Source organism: Trachemys scripta, chromosome 2 (genome assembly GCF_013100865.1).
Source record: "Trachemys scripta elegans isolate TJP31775 chromosome 2, CAS_Tse_1.0, whole genome shotgun sequence".
NCBI lineage: Eukaryota > Metazoa > Chordata > Testudines > Emydidae > Trachemys > Trachemys scripta.
The window spans coordinates 182,228,128-182,254,930 of NC_048299.1; the positions used below are offsets into that span (position 1 = coordinate 182,228,128).

The 26,803-nt window shown below is 41.1% G+C and overlaps 1 protein-coding gene across 2 annotated transcripts in view; it reads right to left on the bottom strand.

Moving 5' to 3' along the window:
* ATP9B (ATPase phospholipid transporting 9B (putative)) overlaps positions 1–10,546 on the bottom strand; it is a 292,155-nt gene extending 281,609 nt beyond the window's left edge. Inside the window, exon 1 of one of the 2 annotated variants that reach the window (XM_034762489.1) lies at positions 10,368–10,462. In XM_034762489.1, the coding sequence (XP_034618380.1) occupies positions 10,368–10,462 (95 nt within the window). Of the gene's footprint in view, positions 1–10,367 lie in introns of both variants that reach the window. The other variant, XM_034762491.1, reaches the window with a different exon arrangement.
* Between the last annotated feature and the right edge of the window lie 16,257 nt (positions 10,547–26,803).

Genomic DNA, 26,803 nt, shown 5'->3' on the forward strand with positions numbered 1-26,803 from the left:
CTGTTCTTCATTTAAGAAGAGCAGATACAAGCTGTCCTTGAGAATAACATACCATTAGCCAAGAGACTATCATATTTGCCCTGTCTGTTCTGGAGATAGGAGTGAAAGTCAGACCCACCCCACAATACCAATCAGCAACTTTGTTTAAAAGCCATCCTGGTTTAGAGATGAAAGTGCAGAGAGAAATTAGAAATAAAGAAAGCATTATATAATGAATGGGAAAAGATGAAGCAGATGGAGATGGCACACAACAGAAATTAGAAGCTATAAAGCATGGAAAATTTATAGGAGGAGCTGAAAACATCAGGGGGGAAAATCTACGGCTGGCAGAACCTAAAGGAGGGAGCAGGGGAGAGAGTGTGATTTAAGTATAATCAGGAATGAAAGAAATCCTAAAAATGGTATGGACATTTTTGGTATGTACTAGACAGAGATGGTTACATTATTAATAATGCAGAAAAAGCAGAGTTTTCAATGCATAATACTATTCTGTACTTGGAAAGAGGCAGGATGATGTGTTAATACTGCATAATGATGAACTACTTTCCAGCCCATTAGTAACTAAGGAGGATGTTAAGCAATACCTAGGGATAAACATTTTTAAATCAGCAGGTCCTGATAACTTGCACTCAAGAGTCCTACAAGAGTTGGCTGAGGAGATCTCTGGCCAGCTGAAAATCTTTTAAAAAATCTTGGAATACTTAGGAAACTCCAAAAGACTAGAAGAGTGCTAATGTTTTCCTAATATTTTAAAAGAGCAAGTGAGATGATCTGGGTAATTATAGGGTTGTTCGTGACATCAATCTCTTGCAAAATAATGGAAAACTTGATACATTATTCAATTAAAGAATTAAAAGGAAAGAATATAATTAACGCCAGTCAAAACGATTTTATGGAAAATAGGTCACCAAACAAACCTGATGAGATTTCAAACTTGCCTGATAAAAGCAGTTGTGTACATATAACATATTTGGACTTTTTTTTTTTTTTTAAAAGGCATTTGACTTAGTACTGCACAACATTCCAATTATAAAACCAGCACTATATAACAAATAAAACACACATTGAATTGATCAAGAACTGGCATAACTCAAACAGTAGTTGTCAATAGGAAATTATCATTGAATGCAGGTGTTTCTAACGGGGTTCCACAGGGATGATCTAGGCCCAACACTACTCAATATTTTTATCAATGATCGCAAAGTAAATATAAAATCACTACTGATAAAACATACAGATGACACAAAGTTTGCTACAGTTGTAGATAATGACAACGACACAGAGCTATCTGGATAGTTTGGTAAGTAGAACCCATTCAAATAAAATGCTTTGTAATACAGACAAATGCAAGGTCATATTTAGGAGCAAAGAATACAGGTCATCTCTGCAGAATGGGGACTGTATCCTGGAAAGCAATTATTCTGAAAAAGATTTAGGAGTCATAGCATACAAATAACTAACCAGGAGTTCCTAATACAACGTTGTACCAAAAAGGACTAACGCAATCATTGGCTATATAAAGGGAGGAGTAGCAAGGTGAATGCAAAGTAATGCACACTGGAAAACATAATCCCAACTATATATATAAAATGATGGGGTCTAAATTAGCTGTTACCACTCAAGAAAGAGATCTTGGAGTCATTGTGGATAGTTCTCTGAAAACATTCAATGTATAGCGACAGTCAAAAAAGTGAACAGAATGTTGGGCATCACTAAGAAAAGGATAGATAAGATGATAGAAAATATCATATTGCCTCTATATAAATCCATGGTATGCCCACATCTTGAATACTGCGTGCAAGATGTGATTATCCCATCTCAAAAAAGATATACTGGAATTGGAAAAGGTTCAGAAAAGGGCAACAAAAATTATTAGGGATATGGAACAACTTCCGTATGAATAGAGATTAATAAGACTGGGACTTTTCAGCTTTGAAAAGAGTTAACTAAGGAGGGATATGATTGAGGTCTATAAAATCATGACTGATGTGGAGAAAGTAAATAAGGAAGTGTTATTTACTCCTCCTCATAACACAAGAACTAGGGGTCACCAAATGAAATTAATAGGCAGCAGGTTTAAAACAAACAAAAGAAAGTATTTTTTCACACAATGCACTGTCAGTCAGTAGAATTCTTTGTCAGAGGATGTTGTGAAGACTAAGACTATAACAGGGTTAAAAAAAGAACTAGATAAATTCAGGAAGGATAGGCCCATCAATGGCTATTAGACAGGATAGGCAGAGATGGTTTGTTAGAAGCTGGGAATGGGCAGCAGGGGATGGATTCTGTTCATTCCCTCTGGTGCATCTGGCATTGGCCACTGTCAGAAGACAGGATACTGGGCTAGATGGACCTTTGGTCTGACCCAGTATGGCTGTTCTTATGTTCTACCTCTGTATAATGTGTCGGTGAGACTAATACTGGACTACTGCATCCAGTTCTTGTGCCCACTTCTTAAAAAGAATATTGAAAAATTTGAGGGGGTCCAGAGAAGAGCCATAAAAATTATTCAAGGACTGGAAAAAATGTCAGAGTGAGAGAAGTTAAAAGCGCTGTTTAGCTGGTTAAAAAAAAAAAAAAAAAGATTAAGAGGTGACTTGATCATGATGCGTAAGTGCAATCACAGGAAAATATACCAGGTACCAAAAGCCTCTTTAATCTAGTGGAGAAAGGCATAGCAAGAACCAATAACCAGAAGCTGAAGCCAGACAAATTCAAATTAGGTACACATTCTTAATGGTGAGGGTAACTAACCAATAAAACAATCTACCAAGTAAAGTGGTGGACTCCCCATCTCTTGACACCTTCACATCAAGACTGATTCCTTTCTAGAACATATGATTCAGCCAAACACAAGTTATTGGGCTCACTAGAGGATAAATGGGTGAAATTCTATGACCTGTATTATACAAAAGGTCAGATTAGCTGTTCCAATGGTCCCACCGAACCTTAAAAACCTATGACTATCAAATCAGGAGGGAAGGCCCTCCTCCAACTGAAGAGAATAAAAAGGAATGAGGCCCTTTCTACTTATTTTATTTTTAACCCCAAGACTTTCAATTTAAAACATCAGGCTCCAAGACTCAGCTGCCCTGACAGAGGGATCAGGTTTTAGAGAGGACCTGCTGAAGCGGGGTGGTTCAGATCCACTGAACTAGGAACCTGAGTAGCAGCCAACCCTGAGAGAAGACTATGGCTGGGTCTACACTATCCGCCTGAATCAGCGGGTAGAAATCGACCTCTCGGGGATCAATCGATCCCCAAATCGACGCTCTTACTCCACCAGCGGAGGTGGGAATAAGCGCCGTCGATGGGAAGCCGCAGAGGTCGATTTTGCCGCCGTCCCTTCAGCGGGGTAAGTCGGCTGCGATACGTCGAATTCAGCTACGCTATTTGCGTATCTTAAATCGCCCCCCCCCCCCCGCCCCCGTAGTGTAGATGTAGCCTTGGGCAGGACTTTGTCTTACATGTGTGAAATAAAACAACTAACAGAATCTATGCCCCAGGCAACACATCTAAACCCCAAATCAGTACAATATGCAACAGTCATAGAATGACATGCAGATTTTCTGGCTGAAGTGCTTTGCCACCTCAAATACAACTACCATGGAACTATATTGACAATGGCTATTTTCTTAATTGGTTTACATAGTATCACATAGAAGTAGTTTTGGAACAAATTGATAAATTAAACAGTAATAAGTCACCAGGACCAGATGGTATTCACCCAAGAGTTCTGAAGGAACTCAAATATGAAACTGTCAAACTACAAACCGTGCTATGTAACCTATCGCTTAAATGAGCCTCTGTACCAGATGACTGGAGGATCACTAATGTAATGCCAGTTTTTATAAAAGGCTGCAGGGGCGATCTTGGCAATTACAGGCCAGTGCCAGGTAACTTGGTTGAAAATATAGGGAAGAACAGAATTATCAGACACATATATGAATAGGATATATTGGGGGAAAAGTCAACACAGCTCTTGTAAAGGGAACTCATGCCTCACTACTCCATAAGAATTCTTCGAGAGGGGGTCAACAAGCCTGTGAACAAGGGTATCCAGTGGATACAGTGTAATTGGACTTTCAGAAAGACTGACAAGATTCTACACCAAAGGCTCTTAAGCAAAGTAGCAGCCTTGTGACAAGAGGGAAGGCCCTCTCGTGGATGAGTAACTGGTTAAAAAACAGGAAACAAAGAAATAAGCATAAATGGTCAATTTTCACAATGGAAAGTGGTAAATAGCAGGGTCTCCCACGGATCTGCACAGAGACCTATACAGTTCAACATATTCATAAATAATCTGGAAAAGGTGTGAAACAGTGAGGTGGTAAAGTTTGCAGATGATACTACACTACTCAAGTTAGTTAAGACTAAAGCTGAGTGTGAAGAGTTACAAAGACATCTTACAAAACTAGGTGAGCAACAAATTTGTAACTGAAATTCAATGCTGATGCATGCAAAATACTGCAAGTTGAAAAACATAATCCCAATACAAAATGATGAATTCTAAATTAGCTGTTACCATTCAAGAAAGGGATCTTGAAATCACCGTGGATAGTTCTCTGAAAAACATCCGCTCAATGTGCAGCAGCAGTCAAAAAGCTAATAGAATGTTAGAAACCATTAGGAAAGGGATAGACAATAAGTCAGAAAATATCATAATGCCACTACATAAATCTATGGTATGCAAACATCTTGAATACTGCTTGCAGTTCTGGTCACCCCATCTCAAAATATAGATACTGTGTATTAGAATTGGAAAAGGTACAGAAAAGGGCATCAAAAATTATTAGGGGGATGTAACTGCTTCCACATGAGAGATTAAAAAGATAGACTGCTCAGTTTAGAAGAGAGATGACTAAGGGGAGATATGATACAGGTGTATAAAATCATGAATGGTGTCTAGAAAGTGAAAAGGGCATTGTTATTTACCCCTTCACATAACACACAAAGCAGAGGTCACCCAATTAAATTAATAAGGTTTAAAACAAACGCAAGGAAGTACTTCTTCACACAATGCACAGTCAACCTGTGAAACTCATTGCCAGGGGATGTTGTGAAGGCCAAAACTATAACTCGGTTCAAAAAAGAATTAGATAAATTCATGAAGAACAGGTCCATCATTGGCTATTGACACCTCATGCTCTTGGTGTCCCTAAACTTCTGACTGCCAGAAGCTGGAACTGGATGACAGGATGAATCATTTGAGAACTGCCCTGTACTGTTCATTTCCTTTGAAGCATCTGGCACTGGCCACTGCCAGAAGACTGGATACTAGGCTAGAGGATGATTGGTCTGACCCAGCATGGCCATTCTTATTTTCTGATGTTCACAGAATCTGAACAAAATTGTTCATGTGAAATCAAGGTAATCATGAATGAGGTATCCAAACTCCTCATTTTTGGTTCAGATTGCAATCAGTATGTTTTCCTGCAGAATGTTAGGTGCCTATTTACCTTTATTTCCACAAACTGAAGATCACTAAATATTTTTGAAGAAAACTGTCTTGTAATAAAACTTCAGCTTTCATAATGTAATTTACAGGGAGGGTTGGGATTTTAAATATATTTCTTCACTTAATGCTAAGATCTGCTTTAAAACGCTGTTAAATAAAAGCTAGGTGTATTTATTGTCTCTCTCTCCCCAAAAACTCTTATTGTTGACTGAGTAGTAGATTAACAATTCAATTTATATGAACAAAAGTTAAACATTTATGGTTTTATCATCTTTCTATTCTGAACAGTTTTGTCACCACTTGTTAAACCAAACAGACATGGATAAGCACCCTAATGGCAGATCTATACTTAAAATACTGCAGCTGCACTGGTGCACCTGCACTGCTATAGCGCTTCAGTGAAGATGCTACTACACTGACAGCAGAGTTCTCTCATTGAAACGGGGTAGTTATGTCAACAGAAGCCCTCCCATCGATATAATGCTATCTACACCAGCGATTAGGTCAGTATAACTACATTGCTCAAGTGTACATTTTTCACATCCTGAGCGACAATTATGCAGATGCAAGTTTATTGTGTAGGCCTGGCATAAGGAATGCAGCATTTCCCAGCAGTCTTGGCTTTCTAAGAATAGCTGTAGTTCAGAGAGAGAAAGAGAGAGAGAGAGAGAGAGAGAACAAACAGTATCTATTATAGTTTCTCCCATCCCTTCAAAACAATGAACGTGTTGGCCTTTGCTTATTTTTCACTCAGTCATGTGGATTTCCAACCAAAATAAGGATATGTGAGTCAGCTGACAATACTACAGAACTGTATAGCTAAACTACCCCTACAAACAGGGAACAAGAAATGGATTCTGCCAATTCAATCCTATAATTTATCTTTATTTCCAATAAAAAGTAAATCAGACATTTTTTTAAATACTTCAGGTTTTAAAGATTCAAAGAAAAAATATGCAGGACTTCGTGGATGGTTTTGCAGCACTGGAGTGTCTGAACTACAATATATGGCACACATATCCCTATTCTATCACCAGACCACCTTGTCACAGAGTACGTCAACAGAAAGGGCTACTTTTCCATGGTAATGCAAGTGCTGGTGGATCACTAGGGATGCTTTACCGACATCAATGTGGGCTGGTGAGGGAAGGTGCATGACACATGCATCTTTAAGAATACAGGACTGTTCAGAAAGTTGCAAGCAGGGACTTTCTTTCCCAATCAGTGGATTACCATTGGGAATGTTGACATGCCAAAAGTGATCTTGAAAAAACCCAGCCTACCACTTTCTCCCATGGCTCATGAAGCTGTACACCAGCAACCACAACAGCACCAAGGAGAGCTTCCACTACAGGTTCAACAGTTCCAGAATGACAATTGAATGTGTAGTGTAGACCAGGCCTAACATGAATTAAGGTCATATTCATTTTAGGTGAATCTGCTTGACATTTGTAGGCGTTATGTCAAGTACAAGCGTTCTACCCGAGCCTTTGGATTTTCAAGGCATTTCCATTTCAATTTGACCACGTCTTCAATGGTCACATGTAGAGGGAGAGATATGGATTGGTTTTGGAGCCCAAGAGGAAATACTTTCTGGTAGTCTCTTCCCTAATCACCTGGAGCCTGCTCCTGAACAAATCTGGTCAGGATTATTCTGAGAAACAGGGTTTTCATGGGAGCTTCCCAGTAGCTTCTACCAAACAAACAACCCTGGAGCTGGCAATCTCAGGACTCACAGCTCCAGGACAGCCACTCCATGAGAAGTGCCCCAGGGCTGGGAATTCCATGGCATCAGTTGGGGAACATCATTGCTGCAAAACCATTCACTCTGTCCTTCATATTGACCAGAGTCACAGTCTGGCGTAGCCGGAGGTAATTAACAGCACTGCACTCTCATCAGGGTTTCCAGGCTCCCTGCCACCAGAACTGGAATCCTGAAAACTCTGGGACAGGCATCCAGAGTCCACAACTACAGGGCAGCTACACCTGTCCTGGTGCCAGGGATCCCAGGGCTTCCACAATCCATAGCTGTGGGGCAGCCTCACCATGCAGACTAGGGCCAGGGATACCTAGGACTTCCAGACACCCAAGCTGCCTGATTCCCACAGCCTAGGGACTCAGGAAGCCTGGGGGTCCCCAACGCCAGAGCATTCTGCACGGTGGACTGCTCCAGAGCCACAAACCCTGGAAGCCTGAGCAGCTGCTATTGAACTTGAGGTGATTCTTTATCAGTTTCCATGAGGGAAGGGCAGCAATGAAATTGACCCAACTGGGCAGTTTCACTTGGTATTCAGTGGTGAATCACAGTGAAACTTAACAGAATTAGTCAATTTCAGTCAGCAGCTCAAGGAGCATACTTCCTTTCAGAAACACAATGTGGGAATTCACGTTTTGTGAGAAATTTCAAAATGTCCAAATTTCCTGTAAAATTGAAATTCTGAGGTTCAATTACTTCTACTCCTGAGCTGTCACAGTCCCCTTCCCCAGCCTCCCATAAAAAGAGGAAGGATATTAAAATTAAGAGCTGAAAAGATTACCCTCATGCCAGGAAATACGGGAGTCTGAGAAAACGCACCTTCCTGGCACTGTCCAATTCCACCTCATTTTGCATATCCGTAAGTCTGCCCTCCAAAGTTGTGGTACAGATATGCCCAGTCCTGTACGGCAAACTGAAAATTTAAACTTCTTCACAACCCCTTTAAGATAGTTTCTTTAAGGTCATTAACTGATATTCTCAAGTTCCCCTGCCAAACCACTTCTTTCCAATAGCAGAAAAGCTCTGATCCTGTATTCAGTTTTGGGAAAAACTAAAACTCTTTAGTATCTGTTTTAAAGTGAAGGACTAATGCCTTGTTTACACAAGGAAATTGTATTATCTAGAAACGAGTTAAGTTTGTGTAACCCTTGTATATAAGCTATTTTAGTCTGAAAAGTACCTTATATCAATTTAATGTATGCCAATTCCTTAGGGGCTTCAAACATTGCTAAGACCAATGTTTTTCCTCCTACAGTACAAGAGATGATGACTGCAACATACAAAGCAAGGTAAAAGCAGCAGCTCCCTGCTATGTTTAGGTATTGTGTCACCAACTGCTCCAGAATATATACAAAATCATAAGTGACTGAATTCTGGTCCTAATAGGTTAAATAAAACTTTTTGTTCATCAAGCCCTAACAGCAACACTGTATCTTCACTGCAGCATTAACTTGAGTTATCTACATTCCTCTCAAATGGACCAAGCTCGAATTAGAGCAGCCACACTGCAAAATAACACTCAAAATGTACAGAGTGATTGAGTTAGTTAACTCAAGATATATGCTATACACCAAAGGTATATCTACACTGCAGCTGGGAGCAAGCCTCCAGTCCAGGCAGACAGACTCACATTAGCAGGGCTTGAGCTAGCATGCTAAAAATAGGAGTGTGGACATCGCAGCTCAGGATGGAAATCAGGCTCTCAAATCCAAGGGGTCAGGTGGGCTTGAGAGCCTATGCTCCAGCTCAAACCATAGCATCCACACTGTTATTTTTATCATGCTTGCTCGGGCCCAAATAGCATGAGCCTGGCTAGGTGATCTGACTCCAGACACTGTGTAGATACACCTCTATAGGTCAGCCACATCAAGTTAAAAAGCACTACCACATTCAAATTAAGAGGTGTCATGTATGGACAGGACTACAGGACTCAAATTTAGAACAATCGAGTTCTAACTCAAGTTAATTATGCCACAAAGACAAGCCCTTGGTGACTTGCTGAAGGTCACAATGCAAGTCAGGGGCAGAGCAAGGAAGAGAAGCCACATTCCTGAACCAGCCACGACACAGTGCTCTATCATATTTTAATAAATATTTCTGTCTTTATTTTAAGTAAAAATAACACAAGTATGCCCTGATCCTGCAAACACTTAAGCATGTGCTAACTTTTGTGCAAATGAGCAATTTCATTAATGTCATATAAAACTGAGCACATGCACCAGGGATTGCAAGATTAGAGCCACCTTCTCTGCAGCTCACACTATAATGTAAGGCTCTTTGAATTGCTATGTAAAAAATAGTAAAGGTACATGGTTAAGACAAAAAAAAGCTTTATGTATACATTGTTTTACTAATCTACCATGCAGACTTTTTAAAAATCTTATTTACTTTGCACTATTTATGCTACTTGTTCATTTTTTGAATTTTTCAGCTCAGACAATGAAAATAGGCTCTCTGTGCCATTGCTGATGATGAAAGTAACCAGTGGTCATGTTTAAATCCAAACACATAGTTATCAACTTTTTTAAAATGAAAGTTAGATCACACTTCAGATACCACAATGGCTTCCTAAACTCTCATGCCCATTTCCATGGATTCACAATCTCCCCTGACCCCTGGGCAGACCAACAAAAAACAGAAGAAATGGACCAACTTACTGTGGGAATAACGACACTGCCTACGGGTGAATGGGGCAGACAGAGCCTCCTTTGCCAAACACAGGAGTGTTAGGGCTGGGACTCATCTCCACAGCCCCTTACAGGACACCTGCAGCGTCCCTCACCCCTTCCTCCCCCGGAACCCTGTGACCCGACCCCCCAGCAGCGCCGAGAACTGGAGCAGTGACCTCACACACAGCTCCTCTGAAACCCTCGCTCCCCACGCCCAGGCCAGCGGGGAGACTCCCCCGCACAGCAGAGGGGAGGCCTGGCAGTGCCCGGGGCTGCCACCCACCGCAACCAGCTCCCTGCGGGGGAGAAGTGGGAGAATCGCACTCCTCCTCCCCCTCCTTACCCCATAGGGCGTGGAGAGAGGGGACCCTGGCCCCGTGGAGGAGCCTGCGAGGTAGGGCAGGTCTCGCCGGGCCGGGGCCCCTCCCACCCCCATCGCCACGGAGCTCAGAGGTTCCTTTCCACACCCCGCCCCAGCCAGTACCTGTTGTGCCTCTGCGCGGCGGGGACGCTGGTGTAATAGGCCGCCCGTCGCTGGGTGCTGCGCGGCACCGGGTGCAGCGGGATGTGGTCCGCCATCTTCCCCGCCCACCTGCCCGGAACCGGCTCCCGTCCGTGAACCGTCACCCGACGTCACCCTGCCGCGCGCAAACACCACGCGCGAGGAACTGCCGGAGACACCTGACGTCACCAACAGCTGATGGAGAGGGCGGTGCTAGGCGCGGCTGCGATATAAACAAGTGGGCGGGGCTTGCGCGGCCGCACCACCTACTTGACTGCGCTTGTTCTCCAGTTCTTAGCGCGTGCGGAGTGGATGGGGATGCAGCTGGGCGGGGCGGAAAGGGATTTGTGGGGGTGCGCATGGGAGGGAGGAAAGGTAGAGGGGTGGATAGAGGCTGGTTGCTGTGGTGCGTGGGGGACAAGGGGTGGAGGTTGGTGGGGACTGTGCATAAGGCGGTGGGTGTAGGGGCTAGGATCGCACTCCTGAGCTTATTCGGCTTTAAATAAATAAATGGAGATATCCTATCTCCTAGAACTGGAAGGGACCTTGAAAGGTCATTGAGTCCAGCCCCCTGCCTTCACTAGCAGGACCAAGTACTGATTTTGCCCCAGATCCCTAAGTGGCCCCCTCAAGGATTGAACTCACAACGCTGGGTTTAGCAGGCCAACGCTCAAACCACTGAGCTATCGTCTTCATTTTAAAAGTACTTATTGACCTTGTTGTGCCAGTATAGACGGGGAACTGGAGCCGTACCCGCAGGAGGTGACGGGCCTGTGGCAGGCATCCGTGGTAACACAGTGCGTGCATGCCTTGATTCCCTGCCCCTCTAGGGACTGCATTCCATCCAAAATGCATGAGCCCTCGGCCTGCAGAGCTGAGGAATGCTTAGTGGGAGCTCTGCCCTAGTGATGCTGAGAGAGTTCACATTCACTTTAGCTCCTGCTGGCTTTAAAATCCGGATTAACTTTTGTTTGGAAAAAAGTTACAGATGCTTAAAATACTTTTATGCTAAATCTTCAAGATGTAGTAAAATATTCTTTGTCTACATTTACGCCTCTTACTACAGAGTACCTGCAACCCCACCAAAGCACTGTTGTGGGCTACGTGAGAATGGGAAAATGAAACAATAGAAACAAAGTCCGCTTGTCACCATTCAGACAGGCAAAAATAAAAAGCATACATTTTGGAAAATCTTTGCTTTTTAGTAACCTTTGAAATCTTTGCCTGTGTGGGGCTAGAGGATTTTGCTGTGTCTTCCATTTCAGCTAGTTTCCCTCATTCTGGTGGGTGCATTGATCAGCATTCATGTCGCGTCACACTCCCCATCCGTATCTGGCCAAGGCCGGGTAACCAGTGGATCAAAAACCAGCAGATCAAATTTGGTGAAGATTCTGATGGAACAAAGGAACCAGTTGCAGGAGTAAAAAGAGAATGCAGGCAGAAGCCCAGCAACAGAGTGGGGGCCACCCAGTTTAGTGCACCCAATGCAACATGTATGATTACCTGCCCTATGGGGAGGTGGTGTATGTGTGCATTTGGTGCAAGGAGCTCCTGGCCCCTAGAGATGGTGAGCTGAGGGAGAGAGGTACATAGATGAGACTTTCTGGGACACAGTAGAATGGTCCCACCCCCGGTCTGACAGCCTCTATGCTGTTGAGAAGGATGAAAGTCCCAGGGAAGAAGGGCATCTAACTGGAGCAGAGGAAAACAATCCGATATTTGGGACCCTCCTTCCAGATGATGATGTGGTATCCTCTCGCACTGAGGATATCCCTCTGGGGGAGGGAACTCCAGCTATTAGAAAGAGACAGGTATTAGTAATGGGCGATTCGATCATTAGAAACATAGATAGCTGGGTTTGTGATGACCAGGAGAACTGCATGGTGACTTGCCTGCCTGGTTCCACGTGCAGGGCCAGCTAAACAGGCAGAACTGCAGAGTCTCAATGCGTGGCTCAGACAATGGTGTAGGGAGGAGGGGTTTAGATTTATTAGGAACTGGGAAAATTTTGGGGAAAGGGGGAGCCTATACAGGGAGGATGGGCTCCACCTAAACCAAAATGGAACCAGGTTGCTGGCACTTAACATTAAAAAGGTCGTAGAGCAGTTTTTAAACTAAGGGTTGTGGGAAAGCCGACAGGTGTGGAGCAGCACATGGTTCGGACACCCCTTAGGGGAGGATCTATTAATAGAGAATCTCTATGTCCTAGCGAGGATGAGAGGATGGAAAATGATAAAATACAGGCAGGGGCTGATCAGCAACAGTCAAATAAAAAGAGTCCCATTCAGTTACATCGTGTAATGGCAGACAGCTAAAAGGAGATACGTTTTTAAAGTGCTTATATACCAGTGCTAGAAGTCTAAATAATAAAATGGGTGAACTGGAGTGTCTTGTATTAACTGAGGATATTGATATAATAAGCACCACAGAAACTTTGTGGAATGAGGATAATCAATGGGGTACAGTAATACCAGGGTAATACCAAAATATATCAGAAGGACAGAACAGGTCGTGCTTGTGGGGAAGTGGCATTATATGTGAAAGAAAGGGTAGAATCAAATGAAGTAAAAATTGTAAATGAATCAAACTGTACTATAGAATCTCTATGGATAGTAATTCCATGCTCTAATAATAAGAATATAGTGGTAAGGATATATTACCAACCACCTGACTAGGACGGTGATAGCGACTGTGAAATGCTCAGGCAGATTAGAGATGCTACTAAAATAAAAAAACTCAATAATAATAATAATGTGGGATTTCAGTTATCCCCATATTGACTGGGTACTTGTCAACACAGGACGGGATGCAGAGATAAAGTTTCTTAACATCTTAAATGACTGCTTCTTGGAGCAACTGGTCCTGGAACACACCAGAGGAGAGGCAATTCTTGATCTAGTCCAGTGTTTCTCAAACTGGGGCCACCGCTTTTGTAGGGAAAGCCCCTGGCAGGCTGGGTTGGTTTGTTTACCTGCCCCGTCCGCAAGTCCAGCCGATCGCGGCTCCCACCGGCCGCGGTTCACCGCTCTAGGCTGATGGAAGCTGCTGGAAGTGGCGGCCAGTACGTCCCTTGGCCCACGCCGCTTCCAGCAGCTCCCATCGGCCTGGAGCGGTGAACCGCAGCCAGTGGGAGCTGCGATCGGCCGGACCTGCGGACGGGGTAGATAAACAAACTGACCCGGCCCTCCAGGGGCTTTCCCTACACAAGTGGTGGCCCCAGTTTGAGAAACACTGATCTAGTCCTAAGTGGAGCACAGGATCTGGTCCAAGAGGTGAATATAGCTGGACTGCTTGATAATAGTGACCATAATATAATTAAATTTAATATCCCTGTGGCAGGAAAAACACCACAGTGACCCAACACTGTAGCATTTAATTTCAGAAAGAAGAACTACACAAAAATGAGGAGGTTAGTTAAACAGAAATTAAAGAGTAAAAGTGAAATCTTTGCAAGCTGTGTGGAAACTTTTTAAAGACACCATTATAGAGGCTCAACTTAAATGTATACCCCAAATTCAAAAACATAGTAAGAGAACCAAAAAAGAGCCACCGTGGGTAAATAACAAAGTAAAAGAAACAGTGAGAGGCAAAAAGGCATCCTTTAAAAAGTGGAAGTTAAATCCTACTGAGGAAAATAGAAAGAAGCATAAACACTGGCAAATCAGGTGTAAAAATGCAATTAGGAAGGTCAAAAAAGAATTTGAGGAACAGTTAGACAAAGACTCAAAAAGTAATAGCAAAAATGTTTTTAAGTACATCAGAAGCAGGAAGCCTGCTAAACAACCAGTGGGGCCACTGGATGATCAAGGTGCTAAAGAAGCACTCAAGGACAATAAGGCCATTGCGGAGAAATTAAATTAATTCTTTGCATCGGCCTTCACAGCTGAGGATGTGAGGGAGAGTCCCAAACCTGAGCCATTCTTTTTAGGTGACAGGTCTGAGGAACTGTCCCAGATTGAAGTATCATTAGAGGAAGTTTTGGAACAAATTGATAAATTAAATAGCAATAAGTCACCAGGACCAGATGGTATTCACCCAAGAGTTCTGAAGGAACTCAAATGTGAAATTGAAGAACTACTAACTGTAGTCTGTAACCTATCATTTAAATCAGCTTCTGTACCAGATGACTGGAGGATAGCTAATATGATGCCAATTTTTAAAAAGAGCTCCAGAGGTGATCCTGGCAATTACAGGCCTGTAAGCCTAACTTCAGTACTGGGCAAACTGGTTGAAACTATAATAAAGAACAATATTTTCAGACATATAGATGAACATAATTTGTTGAGGAAGAGTCAACATGGTTTTAGTAAAGAGAAATCATGCCTCACCAATCTACTAGAATTCTTTGAGGGGGTCAACAAGCATTTGGACCCAGGGGATCCAGTGGATATAGTGTACTTAGATTTTCAGAAAGCTTTGGACAAGGTCCTTCACCAAAGGCTCTTACGAAAAGTAAGCTGCCACAGGATAAGTGGGAAGGTGCTCTCATGGATTGGTAACTGGTTAAAAGATAGGAAACAAAGGGTAGGTATAAATGGTCAGTTTTCAGAATGGAGAGAGGTAAATACTGGTGCCCTCCAGTGGTCTGTTTTGGGACCTGTCCTATTCAACATATTCATAAATGATCTGGAAAAAAGGGTAAACAGTGAGGTGGCAAAATTTGCAGATGATACAAAATTACTAAAGATAGTTAAGACCCAGGCAGACTGAGAAGAGCTATAAAACTGGTGACTGGGCAACAAAATGGCAGATGAAATTTAATGTTGATAAATGCAGAGTATTGCACATTGGAAAGCATAATCCAGACTATACATATAAAATGATGGGGTCTAAATTAGCTGTTACCACTCAAGAAAGAGATCTTGGAGTTATTGTGGATAGTTCTCTGAAAACATCCACTCAATGTGCAGCAACAGTCAAAAAAGCAAACAGAACGCTGGGAATAATTAAGAAAGGGATAGATAATTGGACAGAAAATATCATGTTGCCTCTATATAAATCCATAGTATGCCCACATCTTGAATACTGTGTGCAGATGTGGTCACCCCATCTCAAAAAAGATATATTGGAATGGGAAAAGGTTCAGAAAAGGGCAACAAAAATTATTAGGGGTATGAAATGGCTTCCGTATGAGGAGAGATTAATAAGACTGGGACTTTTCAGCTTTGAAAAGAGATGACTAAGGGGGGATATGATTGAGGTCTATAAAATCATGACTGGTGTAGAGAAAGTAGATAAGGAAGTGTTGTTTACTACTTCTGATAACACAAGAACTAGGGGTCACCAAATGAAATTAATAGGCAGCAGGTTTAAAACAAATAAAGGAAGGATTTTTTCACAAAACGCACAATCAACCTGTGGAACTCCTTGCCAGAGGATGTTGTGAAGGCCAAGACCATAACAGGGTTTGAAAAAGAACTAGATAAATTCATGGAGGATAGGTCCATCAATGGCTATTAGCCACGATGGGCAGGAATGGTGTCCCTAGGCTCTGTTTGCCAGAAGCTGGGAATGGTGAAAGGGGATGGATCACTTGATGATTACCTGTTCTGTTCATTCCCTCTGGGGCACCTGGCACTGGCCACTGTCGGAAGACAGGATGCTGGGCTAGATGGACCTTTGGTCTGACCCAGTAGGGCCATTCTTATTTTCTTATGGTACCACAGCACAAGAGAGTAATTGAATATCCCAGCTACCGGCCAACAGTGAATTATATCCCTACTTAATTTCTACCCTCACACATTAGCTTCTGAACTATCCAAAAAAGCATGTAAGAATATTTTCATAATAGGAAGTTCCAACTCTCTCTTCACTCTGATCCTCCTCTTGTTCAACAATGGCTGCAACCCTTTTTGCGCAAACTGTCAAATGTCTGAAAAAATTCACTCCAACAGGTGAAAATTTCAAAAACATTTTAAGTTATTCATAATGAAGTTATGACAATGCCCAGATGATCTTAACTATATTTGTCTCTAATGCCCTTGCTATGATATTTATAAAATTATTTATACATACACACAAAGACAGGGTGGTGATGTGTGTTAAGATTGTATTGCCATGAGTTTGCAGATGCTGTGATTGAAAAGTAATCATCACTAGTGAAATACATACAGCATCATATGAATGCCAATAAAGTCTTTATTCCTCACTGTATCATGTGTTCTGTATGTGTCACAGAAAAATATTACAGATGTTTTGAAAAACATTCATTTACCTCCACCTGTTTAGCCAAAGACTGTAGTCCACATACCCAGGTCTTAGAAGGAGAGACAACATTTTGACTTTTCTATAATCTAACAGCTAGATAGATGACCAAGAGGAAAACTCATTTTTTAACTTTATTCCATTTTGCTTAATTGAAATATATATATTTAAATATCAGTTATTTATAACTACGTTAGTACAGTTTATCATGACTCTCTCTTTACCAAGCGCTCTGTGTTATGCCCTAATGTTGAATCTTGTCATGAAGAAGACCGCAAGCTCTTCAGGACATGAACTGAATTTGTGCAGCATCTATTCAATCCTGATCCCAGCATGATACTATAATGTAAATAGTTTACATATTTTATTCTTAAATTACTATTAATAGAAAAGGCATTTTGAATAATATAGGATTAAGATATGATACTTGGGGACTTTGCAAGATTAGAAGCAAATGTTGTGCATTCCTTTGGAAAGCAGGGAAATTGCCCTTTCGTGTGGTTGAAAGCTTTTATTTAGAGCTCCAGAAATACTACTGTCATTGGTTCAGGTCTTGTGTTTTGCTTGTCAGGCAATTCAGGTGAGAGCAATATCACATTTAAAGAAAATAAACAATTTTCTGGTATTCATTATTCTTTATTTATTAAATGGTGGCTACATGCAGTTTATCACCTGGTTATTAACACAACATGTTTATAATTTTAAATTTATACTATTCACCCTGGAATGAGCAGTCCAATCATCCACAATGATCCATTCCCTGTTTCCTTTTCTGCATCCCCCTACCTTTATTCAAGTGGCAGTGTTCCAGGATCTAGATATATGAAGCTTGCGGGCTCTTGGTTTGCCGAGGAGTGAGCTGGTGTGGAAACTGATTTGCATTTGTTGCAGATGCATGTCTCCCACAGGTGTAGAATCTGTCTGTCTAGTTTCCCCCCACAGCGCTTTAATAATTTATACCTCCACCACTGTTCTATTTCTGGTATACATGTTCAAGGTTAAAACAGGATCAGGGTGCTCCCTTATGTATCCAAAGTTTAGGTTACTCCCCTTTTGTGCCCTTTGGACCAAGTGTTTATCTCAGTTATACTAACCTAAATCTGGAGAAATGACACTGACTTCAGTTGCATATAAAACCAGAGTAAGTGAGTAATCTGTATGTAAGCCTCATGGAGTGTTTTAGAAGACAATTTTTAAAAATTTTAGATATTCTCAGACAGTTGACTGAACCACAGAGCACTGCCAGGTGGTTTGTGCTGTGGAGCTGCTTTCTGTCACAGTGGTAAAGCAGCTACAGTATCAGTCTTCAGCTTTGCAACTAGTTGCAGCTCAGTCCAGGAGATGCTTATGGTGCCTAGAGACTTTTTTTGGTCAACTAACTCATGTTGTGCTTTATCCGGTCTTCCTTGGTAGTGGGAGCTGAAGGCAGCAAGGGGAGACTCTGAGCCAATAATGTGAAGCCCAACAGTCTGGGAGAGTAAAGAGAGAGCATAGATGCCAAATAGGGAGACATAAGCTGATGTATGCATCAGTTCAAAGACATTTTATTTTAATCTTTGTTCCTTAATGACATTTTATGTAACCAAATGCTGTCTTGCCACTGGAAATAGTGGGACTGGGAGGGTTGGTTTTTTGTGAGAGGATCTCTGTTTTAAAGGACTGTTCCACACTATGAAACCATTTTAGAATTACAATGATACAAAAGCAAGGATGTTAAAAATGCACACAAAACTATAAATAACAATTACATAAAAATATGTTAGGAACACAATAAGAACTGGAAACAAGAAACTAATCTTAAATACAAAAAACTTCATACTTTACCCTATAACTGTCTAAATAACTGCAGGAGAGGAAATTTCCTTTTTACTGCTTCTACACCTTTGTTATTATTATTATTATTATTCACAGAGTACAGTGTTTGTCAGTTAATCTGGTCCTCCCAGCTGTTACAATCTTTTCAGACCTCCTTTCAAGGTCTTTGCTTTGGTAAATGTCACCTCTCTTTAACCCTGTAAGATTTATGGACAGCTAAATCTCCACTCCTCCTTTTGCAGACTATTCTCACCAAGCTGCAGGTCCCCAAGCACTGCTTGCACCAGCTGTGTCCCACCTTTACCTGTCTTGCTCTGATAGTCTTCCACCCACCCTGCTTTTAGAACAAAACTGAAAGGATGTCAGAATTGCGTCCTAGTGAGTTTTTTCAGTAACCCCTAGATATTTTTGGAATTTCCCAGAGCTACATGTTTTTTTTATTTTGTGACAGCATTGATGGAGAAGGTGATTGTTCCAATTTAGATGGCCACAGATGAAGAAAGTTAGGGGAAATCCTATAGTATTTGAATCAGACTATTGCAGAGACAGAATGGAATAAATTTGCTATTTCTTATGTTGATGAATGGATCCCAGTTATGTCTTCTCATAAGGCTAGCAATCATTGATTGGGAGTGAACAAGATGAGAAGAATGAGGTACAGGGTTAATTTTTTTTACTCAGCTGTTAGACTTTTTTCTTAAAAAGAACAATTTTAAGAAGTGTCCATGGTATCTCATTATGTATAATAAACCTATATTTGTCTCTAATTAAATGTTGCTTCAATGTAAGTTTAAGATCAGCACTCCTCTGTCTTTTATTTTTGTTTTCTAAGACAGATTTTCATCCTCTTGATATACTTAAATCCAGGTCAAAAGCGTTCTGATTGTTTTCTGGAAAAGGAGTACAGAGTGAAAGGTGTTAATGCCAAGCCCCACCTTCCCAGGAAACTTGGGATAAGTTTTTTCCATGATCTCTGATGTAATGTCAGAGAGTAGCACCTTTTTACTTTGAAAGAACGTGCATTGTATTTTTAGAATTTTCTCAATGGGGTTATTTTAACAAATTTCGTTCAGTTGCTCTTTCAAATAAATAGAACTGCTTCAACTATTCCTTCAAACTGAAAATATATATACATAGATCTGTAATTAATCTTTTGTTGTTTCAGAGAGTCTTAAAAGGTCAGGGAAGAACCAACGAATTAGGCCCAAACTTTACACTCGGGTGTCCAATTGTTACTACTGCTATCATACTCGTTGGACTTGATTTTCCTTTTATAGTTTGTATTACCGTAATGCCGACTGCTTCTTTCAGGATCATGGCCCTTGTGCTGGGTGCTTATAGGAGCTATCCATGAGCACCTCCCTATGTAGGTAAGTCTCTACAGGCTGCAGGTTGCTAACTCTGAATTCCAAGGTTTTGGGATACAGTAGGATTTCAAAATCACATGACTTCCAGTTCCTATCAGCCACAAGGCAATAGTACTGGGGAAGATTATTAAGAGGATTCCACAATAAAAGACCCCATGTTAGCTCTGCGGATCTGAAAGGGAATCCCTATGTCAAACACCAAAACTAGCTCTCAGTTGCTTATGGGTCACCAGAGCAGAACAAGGCTGCCAACCTTCGAGCTAAATCCAAGTGATGCTGCTTAAAGGATGTGAGTGAGGCTAAGTGACACCAAATCTAAGAAATTTCAGACTCCCTCCTTTAACAAATTGAAGGCTGCAGCCTGAGGATTACCAAAGCTTAAAACTAGGAGCCTGGTCCTGATTAAATTGGATGAGAAAAAACAACACCAACTGTTGTCACTAGACATAACTGCATCCCAATATCCCTAGAAGGTTGAGACTGATCAAAGTACTCAGTCCAGAAGCAGTCAGTGCATCAGTTGGTTCTAACCCTAGCTGAATTGCTGTCTAAACCTAGTAGCAGTGGTATTCACACCCGATCCTTACTGAAGGGAAACAATGTTAATCGATTCCAAGGCCACAAAGGACCAATGTGATCAATCAGTCTGACCTCCTGTATAACACAGGCCATAGAACTTTCCCAAAAGAATTCCTAGTGCATATATTTTAGAAAAATATCCAACCTTGTTTTAAAAATTGTAAGTGATGGAAAATCCACTACAACCTTTCGTAAATTGTTTCAATGGTTAATTACTATCATGGTTAAAAATTTAAATCTTATTTCTGGTTTGAATTTGTCTAGTTTCAACTTCCAGTCACTGGATTGTTTTATACCTTTTTCTGCTAGATGGAAGAGCCCATTGTGATGTTGCACTCCATATGTTTATGGAAATGTGCTTATGAGTGTAAATATAATGTAACTGGAATATGCTTTATGCAAAAGGTCTCTTGTAAGGTATCATTACAAAGCTTATAATCTACTGAGTGTGTTCATCCTATTTGGGTGAATGTATCATTCTTGTATCTAAAACTAGAAATATGAAGTATTACTCTGAGGTCCTATTGTAACTATGCAAAGTGTGGGCCATTAATGGTGGCTTAGGATCTTGATGGCTTGCATTAACTAGAACAATTGGTTGTAAATGGCTCTTTTTACTTGTAAGTCTTCCTGTGTTCATGTGAGTCAGGCTGGAAAGAATGGAGGTTTGGGGTCCCACAGGACATGTGACCATATCACCTTGTACTGGAATTCATCTTAAACCTGGTGCTTTTCCATTTAGAAGGAAGGATGGGAACCCAGAGAGAGACAAAGGATTCCCACCTTGTGCCAAAGATATAAAAGGGGGCAGAACAAAACAAAGGGGGCTGCAGTCATGAGAAATCCCGTAGTTACAACCTGAGCTGGAACTAACAAGAACTGTACCGGGAAAAGGATTGGGCCCAGACTAGGAAGGAGTCTAGTCTGTGAAAGAAGCTTATTGGAACATCTCTGAGAGTGAGATATTACCTGTAATCAGTTTCTTAATGTATTAGGCTTACACTTGCGTGTTTTTGCTTTATTTTGCTTGGTGACTTAATAAATGTCTGTTATTACTTGAAACCACTTAAATCCTATTTTTTTATACTTAATACAATCATTTTGGTTTATTAATGAACCCAGAGTAAGTGATTAATATCTGGGGGAGCAAACAGCTGTGCATATCTCTCTATCAGTGTTATAGGGGGTGGACAGTTTATGAGTTTACCCTGTATAAGCTTTATACAGAGTAAAATGGATTTATTTGGGGTTTGGATCCCATTGGGAGCTGGGTGTCTGGGTGCTGAAGATGGGAATTCCTGCTGAGTGGTTTTCAGTTAAAGCCTGCAGCTTTGGGGGCATGGACCAAACCTGGGTCTGTGTTGCAGCAGGCTGGCATTTCTGGCTCAACAAGCCATCAGGGAAAACGGGCTCAGAAGTAATTTCAGGTGACAGTCCCAAGGGGGTCTCTGTGACAGATATCATCACACCCATTATTAAATACTTGTTCTCCATGTAGATACTTACAGATTGTAATCAAACCACCCTTTTACCTACTCTTTGTTAAGCTAAATAGATTGACCTCCATGAATGTATCACTATAAGACTCATAGACTTTAAAGCCAAAAGAGACCATCATGATCATCTAGTCTGACCTCCTGCACATGGCAGGCCACAGACTCTCACCCACTCACTCCTGAAATAGGCCCATAACCTCTGGCTGAATTACTGAAGTCTCAAATCTTGATTTAAAATTTTCAAGTTAGAGAATCCACATTTACTCTGGTTCAAACCAGCCAGTGACTTATGCCTCATTCCACAGAGTAAGGGTGGAAAAAAAACCCACCATGTTTTCCAGTCCTGTAAACATTCTTGTGACTCTTCTCTGAACCCTCTCCAATTTATCAACATCCTTCTTGAATTGTGGCACCAGAACTTGACACAGTATTCCAGCAGTGATCTCACCAGTTCAAAGCTAAAATAATTTCTCTGCTCCTACTCAAGATCGCCCTGTTCATGCATTCCGGGGTCCCATTCGCTCTTTAGGCCAGAGTGTCACACTGGGAGCTCATGCTCAGCTGATTATCTATCATGACCCCCAAAACTTTTTCAGAATCACTGCTTCCCAGGATAGTGTCCTCCATTCTGTAACTAGGCCCATGTTCTTTGTTGCTACATGTATACATCTAACAGCATTAAAACACATAGCACCCAGTTTACCAAGCAAACCAGATAGCTCTGTATAAGTGACCTGCCCTCTTCATTATTTACCACTCCCCCAATTTTTATGTCATCTGCAAACTTTATCAGTGATGATTTTATGTTTTCTTCCAGATCATGTTAATTTTATATTGTTCTAGATTTTATCAAAATTTTATGAAGTACCAACTCAAATGTCTTACAGAAGTGTAAGCATATTACATCAACACTATTAGCTTTATCAATCAAGCTTGTAATTTCATCCCAAAAAGAGATATCAAGTTAGTTTGACATGATCTATTTTCCATTAACCCATGTTGATTTGCATTAATTACATTAACTTTCTTTAATTTTTTTATTAATCAAGTCCCATATCAGATGCTCCATTATCTTGTGCAGGAATCAATGTCAGGTCTATAATTACTCGAATAATCCCATTTACCCTTTTAATAATTGGCACACAATTATGTTTCTTCCAGTCTTCTGGAACTTCCCCAGTGCTCCAAGACTTATTGTATCATCAACATCAACGGTCCAATAAGCTCCTCAGAAGAGTCCCAAACACATGGAACAGAACCTTTGGGATTCGACAGCCAGTGAATCAAGAATTAGAAAACTATCAGATCTGGACAGTGGTGGAGCTAACGTGGTGGGGGAGCAACAGTCCCCGCATCCCCCGCCCTGATGGCCTTTAAGTATATGTATGGTGCTTTTTAAAGCATATTATGCAACAAACCAAAGGAAGTATATGAAACAAATTTTCACATGGGTCTGGAAAGTGAACCTACCCCAAATACTTACCCAGAAGTGGTAGCACCAGTCCCATGAGGCTGGGCCCAGCTCCCCACTATGGGCATTACACATGGGGTCGCATGGTACTGCAACCCCATGCTCCCTATCACAACCCCATGCTCCCTGTCACCGCTCATTCAAATTTGACATAATAGAAGGATGGCCAGGTCAAACCTGAATGGTGCTGTGACCCTGTGTGCCAGGTCACCGCACTCTGAGTGGTGAGTCATGCCCAGCCCAACAGGACAGGAACTGCTGCTGCTGGGAGAGTGCAGATTGGGCTCACTCCCCAGTGCACCATCAATGACTCATCACTTCCCATGGTTAAAAAATCTGGCTCCGCCACTGGATCCAGATGAGTGGCTAAGCTCGTGTCTTATCTGCATCTATTATTCCTATTAATTATTTGTATTACAGTCCCTACTGGAACCAACCAATTCAGGGTCCATTGTGCTAGGGAGTGTGTGGACATATAGTAAAAACAATCCCTGCTGCAAAGACTGGATTAAAGAGGCAGCAGATGGATGAAACAAGTAAATAAGGGGAAATGGGTAACAGTAGTTAGAACATACTGAGTGGTAACAGTAGTATAAATATTCATTTACATACACTCTGCAAAATCGTGTGATAAAGACAAACAGCAGTAGCACTGGTTTACCATTTACCTAGCTTTTACCAGAGGGAAGGGTTTTGTAGCCATCATAGCAGAAATGACACTTAAGGATTGATCTGAAGGAACATAAGGAAAAGGTAGTAGCTGTATAGATTTTTGCAGAAAAAGTATTGAATAGCAATTCTTGTTAAAGATTGTTTATATAGAAGATGACGTATTGGGGGAGCTGTGAGATTAGATATATATTGTACCTTTATATCAGTAGCAGGAAGTCGGTCAGGAGGGAAGAGCTAGGGAAGGTTCTAGGCAGAAGCTCTACAGTGAAGCAGAAAGAGAAGCTTTGAGGATAATACTGTTTTATAAGTTTCTTACTACAGAACACATTTAGGCAACTTCTCATTTTAACAATGTGACATGAAAGACAGGTTTCTCTGGAACCAAAGAGGGAGCACTATGTTCATCTCTAGCTTCTTAAAGTCTTTTTTTTTGAGGGGGTGGGGGGGTTCTACAAAGTTCACATTTTGATAAGAAAATCAAAGCATATGCTTTGTGAATCTTCAATACACAACAGAAGTGTTTAAAATTAACTACTGTGAGAGCCGTTGTGTGAGATGGGGAAGTAAGCCTTATTATTTCCATTGTAGAGATGGGGAAACAGAGGCAGAGGTTAAATGATTTGCCTAAAGCAACAGAGGGACTAAGGTTAGAGCTCATGAATTGCTAGATACCAGTTCAGTGCTTAGACCATTATACTATGCCTCCTTTTTATACAATTCATAACTTATAAATCATACTTTAAGGCTTTATCATCCTTATTATTTGCAAGACCTGAATACTAACATGAGTCAACATTAATTCTGGAGGAGGTATGTGAACTCTCAAGTTGCATCTGGTTTGACTTCTTGAAAGAAAGATACAAGTTGATCAGTATAAAAAAAAGATGTAAATGTTCCCTTGAAATGTTATCTGACATTTAACAAGGAAATAAAGAGAACTCAGCCTTAAGGTATAATACTTCTTTCTTGTAAAGCAAGAATCAATGCCTTCAGGCTTGTGTTGACTTTGTCTTTGCACTGGTGATGTAATTTAAGAACCTAGTCTTTATCAGAAGGGAAATGACTGTTATTAGAAGGGTGCCCTTTGAGACCTGGACAGAGATGGAAGAGTCAGTGATATCAGAAAGATATTATATCCTTAGGGTCTACCTGAATGGTGTGCTGTAGTGGTGCAGCAGTCTACAAAAGTGCACCTCAGTAGAGGACTGGGAGTTTAAGCCACAGATCAACAAAGATCTTAAGCATGTGCTTAAGTCTTGTTGGGTTGTGTGAAATTTCAGGGAAAATATTTACTTTTCATTAAGCTTCAGGAGAGAGGAAAGGCTACAACCTGAGATAAAAAAATAGCTGAGAGATGAAGGGGTTCTCCTGGAAGACTTGAATTCAGTTTCTCTTTGTGGCTGTGATCAATTTTTCATCTAACCACAGGATGGACATAGATACAGATTTTGCCTGTGTCATCTATTCAGTGCAGCTAATTCAGCATGGAAGGATTATGGTGAGAGCTCAGGCAAGAAAATGATTAAGATTGTGGTAGCAGGATACAATCATGTAACCTGGATGCAGTGAGACTGGGGGAGGATTTAAACTTGACTTTAATTCAGCTTTGTTTGTTAAGAACGTTTCGTGTTTGTTTGAATCAAAGTTCTTTAAAGACCCATGCAGGGAGAGTGACCCCTGCCCTTTCCATCCATGTGTCCTCCAGCATCTAATGAAAGCTCTTTTCTAGATGCTGATTGCATCTAAACCTGGGTGAGGCCTCGGTGGACAGGAGGATATCAAGTAATTGGCCACTCCTTAGTCAGAAGTAGTATTGGAAGCAGGAGAATTTTTAACAATCATATGAGTGTCACAGGGTGTGACATCTCTTCATCATCATTCATCTGTCTGTAGGACCATCTCATGTTCACTCAGTCTGGGGGTGACAGAGGGAGAGTGCACACTCAAGTCAGTCTAGCAGAGTCCAAATTTCTAGTTTCGTCTATTAAGACAGAAAATAAGCTACAGCAGAGGATTGAAGGCTCTATGGAGACAGTGATCTATAAAAATCAGAGGCTGTGTAAGTCCCCACACAAAGTTGGCTAAAACAAGAACTGGGTGATAATCAGAAAAAACTACAATATCATCTGCCCAGTGGTACATTTTGTTAACCTCTTTGCTGTATGTTCTCGCACCCCTTATCAAAAATCAAAATATGTTCTCACACCCGTTAAAACTAAAAAATGTGTTCTTGCACTGCTTAAACCTAGATATATTTTTTGTTTGTATATTACAGTAATTATTAAAAAATGTATAATGTTAATAAATAGATAGGTTTGATGAAACAAAGTAGTTGTACTTATGTGCCTGTGCTTAATTTGTATTTTCAATTATTTACCTTCTAAAAAAATCTGGCATGTCTCGCACCCCCAGACAGGGCATCTCGCACCTAGAACCACTGCTCTAGTGCATCTAAGTATATGTCAAGGTGGACCTGGAGGTACAGTCTACAGTTGTTAAAACACAAGACTAATTCAAGAGAAAAGCGTACTGCTACTGGCTCACTGTGTTATCTTGAGCAAGTCATTTAAACTCTCTGTATGTCATTGTTCATATTTATCAAATAGGAGAAATAATATTTTCCCACCTCACTGGAGGCATATTTCATTAATGTTAATTAAGACCTTCTCAGCCATGTTGCCTATAAAAAAACTAACAACTCATCAGTGGTTAGGGAGATGGTTTGCTGTGATCGCCATTTTTTTCCTGCTAAACAGTATCATCTCACTGTTTCCTTGTGGTTCCCCCATCTGTTTGTTTTAGCCACTTGTTGTT